Below are 15,607 nucleotides of genomic sequence, written 5' to 3' on the forward strand. Positions count from 1 at the left end.
CGTTGAGGGGACAGGTGTGACTGACACTGGCCAAAGCAGCCCTGTGTGTGTGTGCGCACATGTTGATGACAGAGGTCATCCAATCGCCAAAGTACCGGCACCCACCTCCCTGAATCCCCATAACCTCACACCCAACCCAAGTATACAAATCCCCTACCCCAGTCCCACTGATGATAACTTATCAGAGGACAGAGGTCCATCAGAATGGGCCATCTGCTCACGCTGACAAAGACAAACCCATGGAGGCCTGGGAAAAGACCCTGGGGGACCCAGGGACCCTGGGAAAAGAGCCTCTTACCGCCCAATGCAAAATTTCACATCCACATTTTAGTCATTTAGCAAAGGCTCTTATCCAGAGTGACTTTCTTTTTTCGTACTGGTTCCCCGTGGGAATTACAAGCGCCATGCTCTGCCAACCGAGCCACACGGGACTGTACTTGAGAACACAGGGAGAAAAAGCTCTGCCAACGCCCCATGAAATGGCGTTAAGGTAAAGTGGAGAGAGTTGGTGGTTCTGGTAACGAGGGGTGGGTTTATATTCGAGCTCCCACTCTTGAATGACTCAGGGTCTATGCAAAGGCACTCCCCCAAATATAATAAAGATATGCTAATCAGATGTTTATATCAAACATGCCTGAGTCAATTAAAAGAAGGACTGTTTCCCCAACAGCCTGCGATAAATTGCAACAGGACTCACTCAAAAGTGTTGCATTTATTAAATTAGAGTGCACATTCAAAATCTGACATGGCTGCCCCTTCAGGCCTAAACAGTCTTCATTATGGGGCTTGTGTCATTGGACATTTTGCCTCAGATGCATAGACTACGTTTACATGCACACTAATAACTCGATATTAAACTGATTATGGCTGAAGGCCAAGTATGGCAATAGTCATGTAAACACCTTCCTCTGCTTTTCTTAATTGGTGTCATAATCGAAGTAAGCATACACCAATTAAAACACCTGATTTTCTGAGCAATCTTTTTAAAAAATTGGGCATATTTTTTTGAACCTTTATTTAACTAGGCAAGTCAGTTAAGAACAAATTCTTATTTTCAATGACGGCCTAGGAACAGTGGGTTAACTGTCTGTTCAGGGGCAGAACGGCAGATTTGTACCTTGTCAGCTCGGGGATTTGAACTTGCAACCTTTCGGTTACTAGTCCAACGCTCGAACCACTAGGCTACCCTGCCACCCCTATAAACAGCTTAAACAGCCTTTATCAAAAGTCCCTTCAGTAGCCTGATTTGAGATGTGTCCATGGAAACAGGATTATTAGGGAAATCCTTCTTCTTGCAAAGCATGTAAACGTTTTAAACAAACTATTATATTAACCTGACTATCCACAATAATCACATTATCGTGTGCAAGTAACAGTACTCATTGAGTCCAAGATAAAATCCTAAAAGACACCTATACCTGATACAGGTGAGCGTCATTCCCAATGAAAGATTGTGAAAGTCAGAAGCGACATATGAATCAACCCTCGGGAAGCTGTGGGGGAAAAAAAACACTAGTCATTGTTAGTTGACAGGAACACATTTTAAATTCTAGGTCTGCAAACAGGATTTAGCGACGGAGCACCAGGGAGGGTCTGCTGCTGACCGGCCAGTGAAGAAAAACTCCCTGGAATCTTACAATGAGAGTCAAGGACAGGGAGAGCTGGGAAGATATGCTCGGAGTGTGATAACATGAATAGTGAAGTGGCATAGAGTTCATGAATTAAAACTGGTGGCATACCAACATAGATCCAAGGTAGAGCTATATTTGATATGAATACAACGACATGTGCTGGATCAAAAGAGGTACTATTGGCATGCATTAATTATTGCTAACATTTTTAGAGGAAATATAAGCCTTCACTAGCAGTAGTTCATACTTACTTTAGAACCATGCACAAACACACACACACTCACTCACCAATAATCCCCCTTTGACCATCCATCACCTTATCTCATCACAGACCCCGTTCTTCACTCATGCATGTCCTCAAACTGATTGCAGCATCTCCCCACAACAACAAGGCCATGTCGATTTGGTGCAGCAAAGGATTAGGTCACAGATAATAAGGTGTAAAAAAATAAAGCACCTCGGCCTTTGATATGGGACGCAAACATTCTTACGCTGACCAGAATATTATGCCACGACAGAGCATATCGTCTCTTGGCCAAATTGGAGGATTCAGAGTGAAGTGAGCCGAACCAAAACATTTCTTGCCTTGGTGGCTGTGTGAAGACATCTGAAAGCATGAGTGTTTGGCTTTCCAATGTGTGATGACTAATAGCACCCAGCCATACACAAACAAGCACACACACACGCTGCAACCATTTACAGTTTGATGTATAGCCTCTGCCAGGACTATTTATAAGCAAACTAGCTTGGGAAGACAGGAAGACCAGCTCAGAGGGGTATACTACAAAGCAAGATCAATGAGTTAGTCAGCTAACTTTGATAAACAACCAGAAATAAACTATTGATTTTCTGGTTCATTAAGAAAGATCAACTTTGATATGCGTTTTGGTTGTTGAGTCAATTAGAACATCCCCAGTTCAAGCTTATCTTTTAACATTTTTTTTTTATTTCATAATATTTGGGCAATTTAGCTGGCTAATGCATAAGTCCAGCTTTGTAGTATACCTCTTTGGAGAAAAGCAGAGCCAGTTCACAGCTCTGCTCATCACTCCAGGATTCTTTGGAAAAAGATGAGGAAAACCAATGAGACTTATTTCACTGGGAGGATATTTCATGTTAAATAATCCACAAAGATAATCAAACCCCTCACTTGGAATGAAATGTGCAACAGTGGAGGTATCTATGAATCAGACAGTTTATTGCCCACAATTTCTCCTCCAGCCTTAAGCAACAGGAAAGACAGGAAAAGGAATGATTTTGTAATGGCTCGTGGCACATCCAATACTCAATATGAAATGCCCAAAGGTTTATTAGGTGTGCTTGCTGAGTAATCAATCGATCTTTTCATCTATCTATTCTTTGCCATTTAAGCTACAAGGAGGTATCCTAACTTCCAATTCTTTAAAACCTTTAGAAACCATGACCATCTTTTTCATCTACCTACTTCTTCCAACTATAAAAATCAGTCAGTACCATTACAACTTATTTCACGACCATACAGTGGGGCAAAAAAGTATTTAGTCAGCCACCAATTGTGCAAGTTCTCCCACTTAAAAAGATGAGGCCTGTAATTATCATCATAGGTACACTTCAACTATGACAGGCAAAATGAGAGAGAGAAAAAAAAAGAGAAAATCACACTGTAGGATTTTTTATGAATTTATTTGCAAATTATGGTGGAAAATAAGTATTTGGTCAATAACAAAAGTTTCTCTATACTTTGTTATATACCCTTTGTTGGCAATGACAGAGGTCAAACATTTTCTGTAAGTCTTCACAAGGTTTCCACATACTGTTGCTGGTATTTTGGCCCATTCCTCCATGCAGATCTCCTCTAGAGCAGTGATGTTTTGGGGCTGTTTACTGGGCAACACAGACTTTCAACTCCCTCCAAAGATTTTCTATGGGGTTGAGATCTGGACCTCCTGGACCTTGAAATGCTTCTTACGAAGACACTCCTTCGTTGCTCGGGCGGTGTGTTTGGGATCATTGTCATGCTGAAAGACCCAGCCTCGTTTCATCTTCAATGCCCTTGCTGATGGAAGGAGGTTTTCACTCAAAATCTCATGTTACATGGCCCCATTCATTCTTTCTTTTACACGGATCAGTCGTCCTGGTCCCTTTGCAGAAAAACAGACCCAAAGCATGATGTTTCCACCCCCATGCTTCACAGTAGGTATGGTGTTCTTTGGATGCAACTCAGCATTCTTTGTCCTCCAAACACGATGAGTTGAGTTTTTACCAAAAAGTTATATTTTGGTTTCATCTGACCATATGACATTCTCAAGCTGCTTACCTATTGCAGATTCAGTCTTCCCAGCCTGGTGCAGGTCTACAATTTTGTTTCTGGTGTCCTTTGACAGCTCTTTGGTCTTGGCCATAGTAGAGTTTGGAGTGTGACTGTTTGAGGTTGTGGACAGGTGTCTTTTATACTGATAACAAGTTCAAACAGGTGCCATTAATACAGGTAACGAGTAGAGGACAGAGGAGCCTCTTAAAGAATAAGTTAGAGGTCTGTGAGAGCCAGAAATCTTGCTTGTTTGTAGGTGACCAAATACTTATTTTCCACCATAATTTGCAAATAAATTCATTAAAAAAATCTTAATGTGATTTTCTGGATTTTTTTTCTCATTTTGTCTGTCATAGTTGAAGTGTACCTATGATGAAAGTTACAGGCCTCTCTCATCTTTTTAAGTGGGAGAACTTGCAATTGGTGGCTGACTAAATACTTTTTTGCCCCACTGTAAATACTTTAAAAACAAGCTAGCAAGCATACCACAATTTCTTCAGGAAATGTACTTTTCTAGATTTATGCTGTGCTCTCTCTCATATTGAGCTGCCATTTCATATGCACCAAAATTGATTCAGTGGAATGTTGTGTGGAGCAACATGTTCCTTCCAATTTGTTATCCCACGGTCAGGGCTGAACCATGATGGGGTTTTGTGGAAAAACCCGAGGTTATGGCGTTGGCGTGAGTCTTTTGCAGCACCCAGGCACTCCCATAAGAGGGCAACACAGTCAATAGCGGAGTTAATGGTTGACAAGGCCCGAAGTGGGATTGAGATCGGCAAAAGGCACATCTAATTTTCCGCATTGCAAATAAGGTGCCATGCATCGTATCCAGAACACGTCCCTTTTGGCCCTGCATTTAATAACTCTGTCAGTCATTTCTCTAATGGCACTGGTACTTTAAACATTCTAACAAAGACCATTTTAGTCAGAAAGTGAAAGAGGACCAGTGACATGTAAAATGCGCAACAAGATAGGAGTGCATGGCTACGATGGCAAGAATGTAGCAGTACAGGTATTTCTGGTTAGAGAACACATTTAAAGCATGACTCATGACAGGAAGGTGAAGACAATGAGGTAATCCAAGGTACTTCCAGAAGGGTCCTAAGGTGACAACACTTATTTCAAAATGCCTCTTCAGCGTGACAGGTTTACAAACCTTAAGGGTTTGCTCAAAAACAGCTTAGAAACAAAAAAAATTGTGCTCAAGACAAATGAAAAAGTTACAAAAGTTACAAAACCAGAGTGAGGCCCTGTACACACATATACAGTCTAGATAATGTAGACTTGTTTCAAGACTTGTGGCTGAATGTGCCTGGCTGCAACCCTAAAGAGACTTTCGCAACAGTAATATGACAGGATAATGAGTCACACACAGCCTCTGATAAACGCTCATTTCAGTCCAGCTATTTACAGAGACAGGACTGAGACAGGAGTTCTGAGAAAATTATGCAGCAACGATTCATCAAATTTCATGAATAATTGACGAGAAATTCACGAGTAAATAATTTCTGACTTTGGTGAATTTTTAACACACTCATAATGAAGCCGTAACAAGCATGTGGTTTAAAAGGTGCCCACTTCATTGGCTTTCCGTGTCTTAGAGACATAAGGTCTCTTGCTCAGAGAAGCGGATGTGGACAGTGTGTATAATTTATGATTTGTCCGACCATGTAAAAATCAAGCAATCAAAAGTAATCTAATTTTAACAGTCATAGAGAGAGGAACAAAAACAATTGTGTTCTAAGGTGACTTCAGACATGGTGAATTGTACTGTCTAGTCCAATCGCACCATGGCTAATTACCACGCCGATGTAAATACATTTTCTTTTTTTTAAAACGTGATAAGTGTAATTTACTGGTTTTGCATTGCAATCCCCACATTTTACCAAAACAGAATTTAATTTGAAAACAGAATAAACACATCGTTATCATCTTTATATCACTGTCCCAAATGATGTCACCTCAACACGCGCTCTCATTCAGACATGTACACATACACTAAGTGTACAAAACATTAAGAACACCTTCCCAATATGTGACTCCTTTCAGGAAATTAGGCATATGTCGCACATACTTTTTATTTATATATATTTTTTAAAGTATAAAGAATTGGTACTTTACCCCAATTTCGTGATATCCAATTGGTAGTTACAGTCTTGTCCCATCGCAGCAACTCCCGTACAGACTGGAAGAGGCGGAAGTCATGCGTCGTCCAAAACACGACCCTGCCATTCTGCACTGCTTCTTGACACACTGCTCGCTTCACCGGAAAGCCAGCCGCACCAACTTTTCGGAGGAAACACCATACAACTGGCGACCGTGTCAGCGTGTATGCGTCCTGCAAACATGCGTCCCACCCGCCACGAAAGACGCTAGAGCGTGACAAGGACATCCCAGCCGGCCAAACCCTCCCCTAACCCGAACAACTGAGCCAATTGTGGTTCACCTCATGGGTCTCCCGGTCGCGGCCAGCTGCGACACAGCCCGGGATCGAACCCGGATCTGTAGTGACGCCTCAAGCACTGCGATACATTGCCTTAGACTGCTGCGCCATTCAGGAGGCAGCGCGTCACTACTTCACAGGAGAGCCATTTGATCATAAACTTTTTAGGGGTAGAAATGCCTTCTGGAACATGAGAACTTTCATGTGCCTTAAACGTGTACGCCATCTGTTAATACGAATACATTTGTTAAAATTACGAGCCTAGTTGGTTTAGCCAAGGAAAAAGATGGTACCTTCCCGCTAGCCGTGATTGTCTGAGATAAATGGATGGGCTGGACATGCCGAGAGAGGAGTTCAAATTGGTCTGCCATGTAGCACGCTTCTGTCTATAACATGAGCTGGTCAGTATTTGTAGGAATTCATTTCTAACGCAGCTTTTTTTTAAAGTGTTGCAATCCACTTTCTGGAGGACCGAGTTTTGAAATCAGTGGAATTAGAGTATGACAGCTAAGGAGATAGAGAAAATTCCAGCCTTTGATTGCAAATACGCAGAGAGAGTCGAAAAGAGAACACACTGAAGTCTATAAAAATAACCTGTCTCTGGATTACATCTTCAAACTAAGGGCATCTGTGACAGAAGGAGAAGCGTCCATCCATGTATACGGGTAAGATTGTCTGGCTAGCTACATTTTCAGATATTACACATTTCTAATTGTCAGAAAGTCGTCTTTGTTTCAAGTTAAAGCGTACTGTTAGGTAGCTAGCTAATGTTACGTGTATGAGCTGTGTAGTAATATGATTTGTATCTCAGAGCCATTTGCATTGCTAGTTATAGCCTAATGTTAGCTAGCTCACATTGAACCTGTTTGGTTAGCTACCTGCAGATTCATGCTGGGTAGTAACATTATGAATAGGGATTATGGGTTATTGTTTAGCTAGCTAACTACATGTCTAAACAAAAGACTCCACAATGCAACTAACCATTTCAATAGAGACATGTGTCTTACAAAGGAGTTGTTTAATCTAAATGCTTAACTGTTTCTGTACATGGAATTGTATGCTTGTTTTTTTACTATTTCTTTTCTAATCTTTACAGGAAAATGCCATCTGATGTGTGGAGATGTTTCACTGCAGCTAATGTAGAAGGAAAAGCTGTATACATCTGCAAATACTGTTCCAAATCATATGTGAAGAATGCAACAAAGATGCAGAATCATCTGACCAAGTGCATAAAGTTCCCTCAGCGCTCACAACAAGCAACCTCTGACAATAGTCCCTCTACTTCTATTCGAGGTGAAAATGATGAATCAGACACCTTATCGATAGCAACAGCTCATGGTTCTCTAGAAATCAGAAGTTTTTTGACTCAATAGAGGAACGTACTCAGAAATACTGATGAATGTCTTGCTCGAGCTGTGTATGCAACTGGTTCACCTCTGATGTTCACAGGCAATGTGTATTGGAAGAGATTTCTGAATGTTCTTCACCCAGCATACACCCCTCCAACCAGACATGCTTTATCTACTCTTTTGCTAGATACAGAGTTCAAGTGAAGGTCAAGCAAATCATTGAGAAAGCAGACTATTGCAATCATCTCTGATGGGTGGTCAAATGTTCGTGGGCAAGGAATAATTAACATAATCATCTCCAACCAGTATTCCCCTCAACCAGTATTCTACAAGAGCACAGACACAAGGGACAACAGACACACCGGTCTCCACATTGCAGATGAGGTGAAGGCAGTCATCAATGACCTTGGCCCACAGAAGGTATTTGCACTGGTGACAGACAATACTGCGAACATGGAGGCTGCTTGGTCTAAAGTGGAGGAGTCCTACCCTCACATCACACCCATTGGCTGTGCTGCTCATGCATTGAATCTGCTCCTCAAGGACATCATGACACTGAAAACAATGGATACACTATAAGAGAGCCAAGGAAATGGTTAGGTAAAATTACAAACAGCCGGTGCCAGTGGGCCATTGAGTTGAGCAGCTATAGCCCCATAAATGTATGTTCAGAGTAATTGGGTGCTTAGTGATCAATGGTAATCCTCCAACCCTACCACATCAATACATTTATATTACCTGGCCTGTAATGAGCTAATAGATGCTTTTACAAGCCTGTATGCAGGGCACTTTAAGTATGTAGCCACTGACAAGAAACTTCCATGTAGGAAGCTTTCAACAGAACTCCAGTCCTGAGTCTGGAAACGTGTGCGTCGCTGGCCTGCTGAGACTGACAACATGACATGGAACACAGAGAGAGCAGTACTGTTGACTGCCTGTCAGTCTCTCATTAGGATCAGTGTGTGGCAGGTGCCTCATTAATCCCACTCAGTTCAAGAACAGCTCATAGCAAGCTCACCCGTTGATTGACGTCTAAGACTGTGATAATCACCACTTTTTCACTCCAGGAAGTAGTAAACGCCCTTTCCCTCCCGGGAGTCCATGTCCAGTTTAGATTTCGTTGATGGCTATTGATTTCCTTTTTAGTGAGTTGACAGGTCGCCCTGAGGTTTTCACAATCCAATTCTAATAACAGCAGTCCGAGAAGGTGTGTGGTGACAGCTTCAAGTAGGAAGGCTACAAACTTTATTTTCCTTTTGTCACTGATGGCCACAATACCTGATGAAGCACTGCGTGTGTAGGACTCAGGTGAGTCTTGCTCCCATTTAAAGCTAATCTTTCCAAATATTGCAACACACTTCTGTCCATTGTGTGATTTGGGGGGCCATGGATGAACAACCTTGCACCTTCAGAGTTCGAGAACAATACTCAGCAAACCCTGACTCTCGGTTAAAATGCTCCACCAAGAAGCACTATTAATCCAATCGCCCCAAAAAACTATTTCTAAGCCTCTTCCGTACAACAGCAATGGACTCTGAAGAAAAATTATTATAAACTTTGAAAACATTGTTTTAATTGCCAGGTAGGCCGTTGATGGAAACAGGGAGGGGGGGTACCGGTTGAGCATCACCGCAGATGAGTGTGTGACATAGCCAAAGAAATTCACTATAAAAGCCTTTGATGGCCAGGGGTTTCACTCCATGTCCCTTGTTGCCCAGAAGCAATTCAATACTCAAATCAAAATGAGGTGGCATGAAAACATGAGCACATTCCACTGCCTCCATTCTGCTGCTGGAGCCTGTATTTCCCCACGGAGTCGCTTCTTGGCATGGTGGACTTAAGCAAAGCTTAGTCTCCAGAGACATGAGCAAACAAAGTGTTTCACTTCCCCACTTTGATACAGTCACATGTTCCCAGGCAGTCAAATGACATTTTACCCATGACATCACCGGAAGTGAACTGTCGCTCTGAATGGAAGACCAAAGTGCATTCCTAGTTTGCTACTGGTGACTCATGCATTTGCTCACATGAAGGGAAGGGAAGAGGGAGGGTTGCCCATGCCTCTAGTTATTCCCCTTTCTTACCAGGAACATGACATCAATAGTGGTGTTTCGACAAGATAGTGATCAAGTTGGTTGTGGTTCCCCAATTGTTTAAGAACATGGAACAATTTGAGAGGCCAGAAACTATTATTTCTAAGTCCTGTGACAGACAGCGCTTTAGGAGGGTGCTTCAAAAAGACACTAAACTTTCCAAGAGGTGCTGGGAGTTTAAGGTAAAATACCAGCACACCGTCACACAAACTGCCCCAGTGATTGATGGAAACTCCCCCACTGTCCTGTTTAGCATTAATACTCAGTCATTGAATTCATCAATAAGTACATTGATGACGTCGTCCCCACAGTGACTGTACGTACATACCCCAACCAGAAGCCATGGATTAGAGGCAACATCCGAACTGAGCTAAAGAATAGTGCTGCCGCTTTCAAGGAGTGGGACTAACCCTGCAGCATATAAGAAATCCCACTATGCCCTCCGACGAACCATCAAACAAATCGTCAATACAAGACTAAGATTGAATCGCACTACACCAGCTCTGACACTCGTCAGATGTGGCAGGGCTTGCAAACCATTACAGGCTACAAAGGGAAGCCACCACGCATTGACTCTGTACCAGTAACTCCCTGTATATATTCTCACTATTGTTATTTTACTGCTGCTCTTTAATTACTTGTTTCCTTTATTTCTTATTCTTATCCGTGTTTTATTTTATTTTTTAAACGGCATTGTTGGTTAGGGGCTCGTAAGTAAGCATTTCACTGTAAGGTTGTATTCAGCGCATGTGACTAATAAAATTTTATTTGATTTCTCTCCGATAACAGAAAACCAAAGCCATTTTACATGTCTGGGCGAGGTGGCTGGCGTTACCAGCACTCTTTCCACCTGAGGCTAAAGCAATTGGCGGTACAGTAAAACGCAGCCGGATAACACACCAATTATCTTGTCAGCTACAACATATCACCAGCAGCCTTGACAAGTGAAGTTTTATTCCATTACATTCAACGAGACACATCTGTGACTGTTATGCAACATATTTCCACTAACACACATCCCAAAGGAATTGTAGTTATACTTTTTCCAGTTTCAATGGAAAATGCAACCACCTCAGTGTAACATAAAATGTCATGTCAGTCAATTGTCATTTGAACTTATAAATACTGTAAGGCACTACGCAACTCTAACTTAACAGATCAGGCCAGTATGCCATGAAACTTCTCAGCAACAACAGCAAAAAAGAAAGTACAATGACTTGACAACTTTTCTATTACTATTCTTGAGAGGCTCAACTTCAAACATCATCCAACATGTCATCAGTGGCCTGGTGTGGCTTTCAGCATAGCTTAAATCAAACCAAAATAATTCTGGTGCCCACCTTTCATGGGTCAGTTGGTTAACCAGATAAGTCAAATGTCCAGACAACCCCCTCTCCCTTTAACAAAGAGCAGTGCTATTAACAGCAGGAGTGTGGAATGACAGATGATGCCAATGATAAGGGATGGAAAATAGGTGCTGTAAACTTTTTTTCACAAAACAAATGGGTTAGGACTAACGTATTCAAATGGATTCGTCTCCATGACACACTGTTGCATGCCTCATCATATTGAATGCTATTAAAAAAATATATATCCTCCTTTCCAAAAACACAATGGAGATATGAACACGCACAAGTGGCCGCAACCAAAAATAGCCACACTTAATAAAATGTATAAATAACGAGAAATTATCGACAGATTGAAATAAAGTTCTAAATGACATGTTGATTTGCTCACATCAACATCCCAAAGTAGGCTTGCGTTAGAACAGAGTGCGCCTATATACAAGTCTGATTGTAAAACCTTAATTAAATGATGATTATTTCAGTATAACGTCATTGTTTTATCAAGGCGTATCAAAGGTGATTCGCTTATAAATGAACGTATGTTAGGCCAACTCGCTTCACTACAGTAGTGACTGACAGCCCCGCTTCCCTGCGGTATCGGGTTACACATATACAGCCATGGGAGGCTCGGGAGTCCATACATTTGTGGCGAAACCGTACATATCAGGAAAACAAGCTGCAAAGGCAAGAGTCAACACAGCGATATGGAAGACGTCCCATCGTTTTATTTCCAATTTTAAAAATAAAAAACGCACACAATTTTAAGATGTTTAACAAAACCAGTGTTCATTACAGGAGGGACAAACTTTGATAGATGAAAGCTGAGATCGAGACGAATCAATAGATTCGCTAGCCAACTCTTGTACGTTCACAGAGCGATAGACAACAATGAATGAGAGCAGTCCACCTGGAATGAAGTCGCATTAGGCATTACTAGGTACTGTTCATGGCCCTCTAACATAACATTTAACATTCAGTCCACTTAACGGCAACGTTCAACAATTAGACCCCACCACAAAATGTCGACTGTAGCCTAGTCTACATAGGCTTCCTATACAGGCAACACACGTGCACTCCCGCTGGTGTTCAATTGTGGTCGACTTTCTGCTATGTATCACTTTGTCCATTATAGTCATCGTTATTAGGCCAAAAACAATGTTTCATTTAAAAGTTAAGAAACGAAAGTGATTTTTTTTTAAATGTCAATTCAAATTTATATTGCAATATTTTTTTAATGGTCCGACTACAAAACGTTGATTCAACGTGTGATGTGTCACTTTGGACAAAAACGTATTACACCATGTTGTTTGTGTTCAGATAGGCTACATCAAATATGAAACTTCTGTTTGTGTAAGTCGCTCTACATACCTTGTAGAAAAGTAGCAGCAGTGACGAGGGAAAGCAAGAACCGGCCAGTCGAATCCATCCTTCGAAAGATTTCTTCCTCTTGAATTTACCTGTGATACCCAAGAACGCTTGACGCTATAATAGTAATAAGACTAGGTTTTTCGTCGCTTATGATCTGGTTTCTCTACACCCGAAAAGAGAAACGCTTGATACACGTATGAATGAGCAGGTGAAAGTACGAGGGGTGTGTGTTTTGGGAGGGCTGGCTCCCATGACGAAATTGACGCTAGATGTCTTCAGCCAAGTAGTCTGAGAAAAATACTAGCATGGAAGGAAACGTACCTGTTTATAACGTCGTAACGAGTCCTGCAAAACATGTGCGTTCATGATGAAGCATATGTTTTTGAAAATCCTTATTTAGCAAGCTAGCTGACTAGCTGAAATTAGCCAGCTATTTAGCTTTATGGGTGTTGTGACACGAGTATGAACTTGTAATTCGTGCTGTTTCATGTTTTTGGGACTCCTCAGAAAACCCGGCTGTTGTCTTGTGAAATAGTGGATGTGAAGAATCTAGCTAGCTAAAGCATTTACTGCAAATGTAAGGTACACATTTTGTGATCTTGCTTTGCTGATATTTGCCATGCAATGCAGATAGATGAAGTAACGTAGCTAGCTACTAACTATTTTCTTGCTTATTGTGCAGTGGAGGATACAAATGCCTGTATGCCTATGGGTGTGGTGTGTAGCTAACGTTAGCTATGTAGCCGATCTGTGTATGGACCGTAAAACGTTTGGCATACATATTAGTTCAGAACCTCAGCTATCATAGCCAGTTGTATCGACTTCAAACCTGTCTGAATGGCATTAATGAAGCCTATGGATTGAGTAGAATATAATATAACTTTGTGCCAAGGATGCAACTCATAGTTATTACCAAGCATACCCACATTGTAGCCTGTACATTTAAATAGTCACTGATCATGTACTCTACTTTGGTAAATAAAGGTGCAGTTCAGATATGAATGTCTGAGAGACATCATTTTTCAGTCATATACAATATTAGGAGTTGAGGTTGACCGATTATGATTTTTCAACTCTGATACAGATTATTGGAGGACCAAAAAAGACGATACCGATTAATCGTCCGATTTATTTTATTTGTAATAATGACAATTACAACACTACTTGAACACTTATTTTAACTTAATATAATACATCAATAAAATCAATTTAGCCTCAAATAAATAATGAAACATGTTCAATTTGGTTTAAATAATGCAAAAACAAAGTGTTGGAGAAGAAAGTAAAAGTGCAATATGTGCTATGTAAGAAAGCTAACCTTTCAGTTCCTTGCTCAGAACATGAGAACATATGAAAGCTGGTGGTTCCTTTTAACATGAGTCTTCAATATTCCCAGGTAAGAAGTTTTAGGTTGTAGTTATTATAGGAATTATAGGACTATTTCTCTCTATACCATTTATTTCATATACCTTTGACTATTGGATGTTCTTATAGGCACTTTAGTATTGCCAGTGTAACAGTATAGCTTCCGTCCCTCTCCTCACTCCTCCCTGGGCTCGAACCAGCAACAACAGCCACCATCGAAGCAGCTTTACCCATGCAGAGCAAGGGGAACAACCACTGCAAGGCTCAGAGCGAGTGACGTTTGAAACGCTATTAGCACGCGCTAACTAGCTAGCCATTTCACTCCGGTTACACCAGCCTCATCTCAGGAGTTGATAGGCTTGAAGTCATAAACAGCGCAATGCTTGATGCACAACGAAGAGCTGCTGGCAAAACGCACGAAAGTGCTGTTTGAATGAATGTTTACGCGCCTTCTTCTGCCTACCACCACTCAGTCAGATACTTATATGTTCAGTCAGATTATATGCAAAGCACGACACGCTAGATAATATCTAGTAATATCAACCATGTGAAGTTAACTCGTGATTATGATTGATTGTTTTTATAAGAAAAGTTTAATGCTAGCTAGCAACTTACCTTGGCTTACTGCATTCGTGTAACAGGCAGTCAGTCTCCTTGTGGAGTGCAGTGCAACAAGAGGCAGTTAACCCTCCGTTCTTAGGCCGTCATTGAAAATAAGAATGTGTTCTTAACTGACTTGCCTAGTGAAATAAAGATAAAATAAAGGTGTAAAAAAAAAAAAAAAGATTTCTGATTGTAATGAAAACTTGAAATCGGCCATTCCGATTAATCGGTCGACCTCTAATCGGGAATATCAAACACCATTCTTTGAAATGATGCTGCTGCGTGTATGTATTACAATTATACACTTAAACGGTGTTTACCAATCCTGGCCCTGGGACATCAATGTCCCAGGGCCATATTTTACCTCTTGGGGATGTTATTCGAAAACATAATGTTAACTTTAACTGCTATGCGGATGACACACATTTCAATGAAACATGGTGAAGCCCCAAAATTGCCCTTGCTAGAAGCATGTGTTTCAGACATAAGGAAGTGGATGGCTGCAAACTTTCTACTTTTAAACTCGGACAAAACAGAGATGCTTGTTCTAGGTCCCAAGAAACAAAGAGATCTTCTGTTGAATCTGACAATTAATCTTAATGGTTGTACAGTCGTCTCAAATAAAACTGTGAAGGACCTCTGCGTTACTCTGGATCCTGATCTCTCTTTTGAAGAACATATCAAGACCATTTCAAGGACAGCTTTTTTCCATCTACGTAACATTGCAAAAATCAGAAACTTTCTGTCCAAAAATGATGCAGAAAAATTAATCCATGCTTTTGTCACTTCTAGGTTAGACTACTGCAATGCTCTACTTTCCGGCTACCCGGATAAAGCACTAAATAAACTTCAGTTAGTGCTAAATACGGCTGCTAGAATCCTGACTAGAACCAAACAATTTGATCATATTACTCCAGTACTAGCCTCTCTACACTGGCTTCCTGTCAAAGCAAGGGCTGATTTCAAGGTTTTACTGCTAACCTACAAAGCATTACATGGGCTTGCTCCTACCTATCCCTCTGATTTGGTCCTGCCGTACATACCTACACGTACGCTACGGTCACAAGACGCAGGCCTCCTAATTGTCCCTAGAATTTCTAAGCAAACAGCTGGAGG

The 15,607-nt window shown here is 41.2% G+C and overlaps 1 protein-coding gene across 1 annotated transcript in view; it reads right to left on the reverse strand.

Annotated features, from left to right (window-relative positions):
- The window catches only part of alcama (activated leukocyte cell adhesion molecule a), a 75,665-nt gene extending 62,881 nt beyond the window's left edge, over positions 1 to 12,784 (reverse strand). Inside the window, exon 1 of the mRNA XM_024376771.2 lies at positions 12,524 to 12,784. Within this exon, the coding sequence (XP_024232539.1) occupies positions 12,524 to 12,581 (58 nt within the window). The 5' untranslated portion in view covers positions 12,582 to 12,784. The remainder of the gene's footprint in view (positions 1 to 12,523) is intronic.
- Positions 12,785 to 15,607: the final 2,823 nt, after the last annotated feature.

Source organism: Oncorhynchus tshawytscha, linkage group LG17 (assembly GCF_018296145.1).
Source record: "Oncorhynchus tshawytscha isolate Ot180627B linkage group LG17, Otsh_v2.0, whole genome shotgun sequence".
Lineage (NCBI taxonomy): Eukaryota > Metazoa > Chordata > Actinopteri > Salmoniformes > Salmonidae > Oncorhynchus > Oncorhynchus tshawytscha.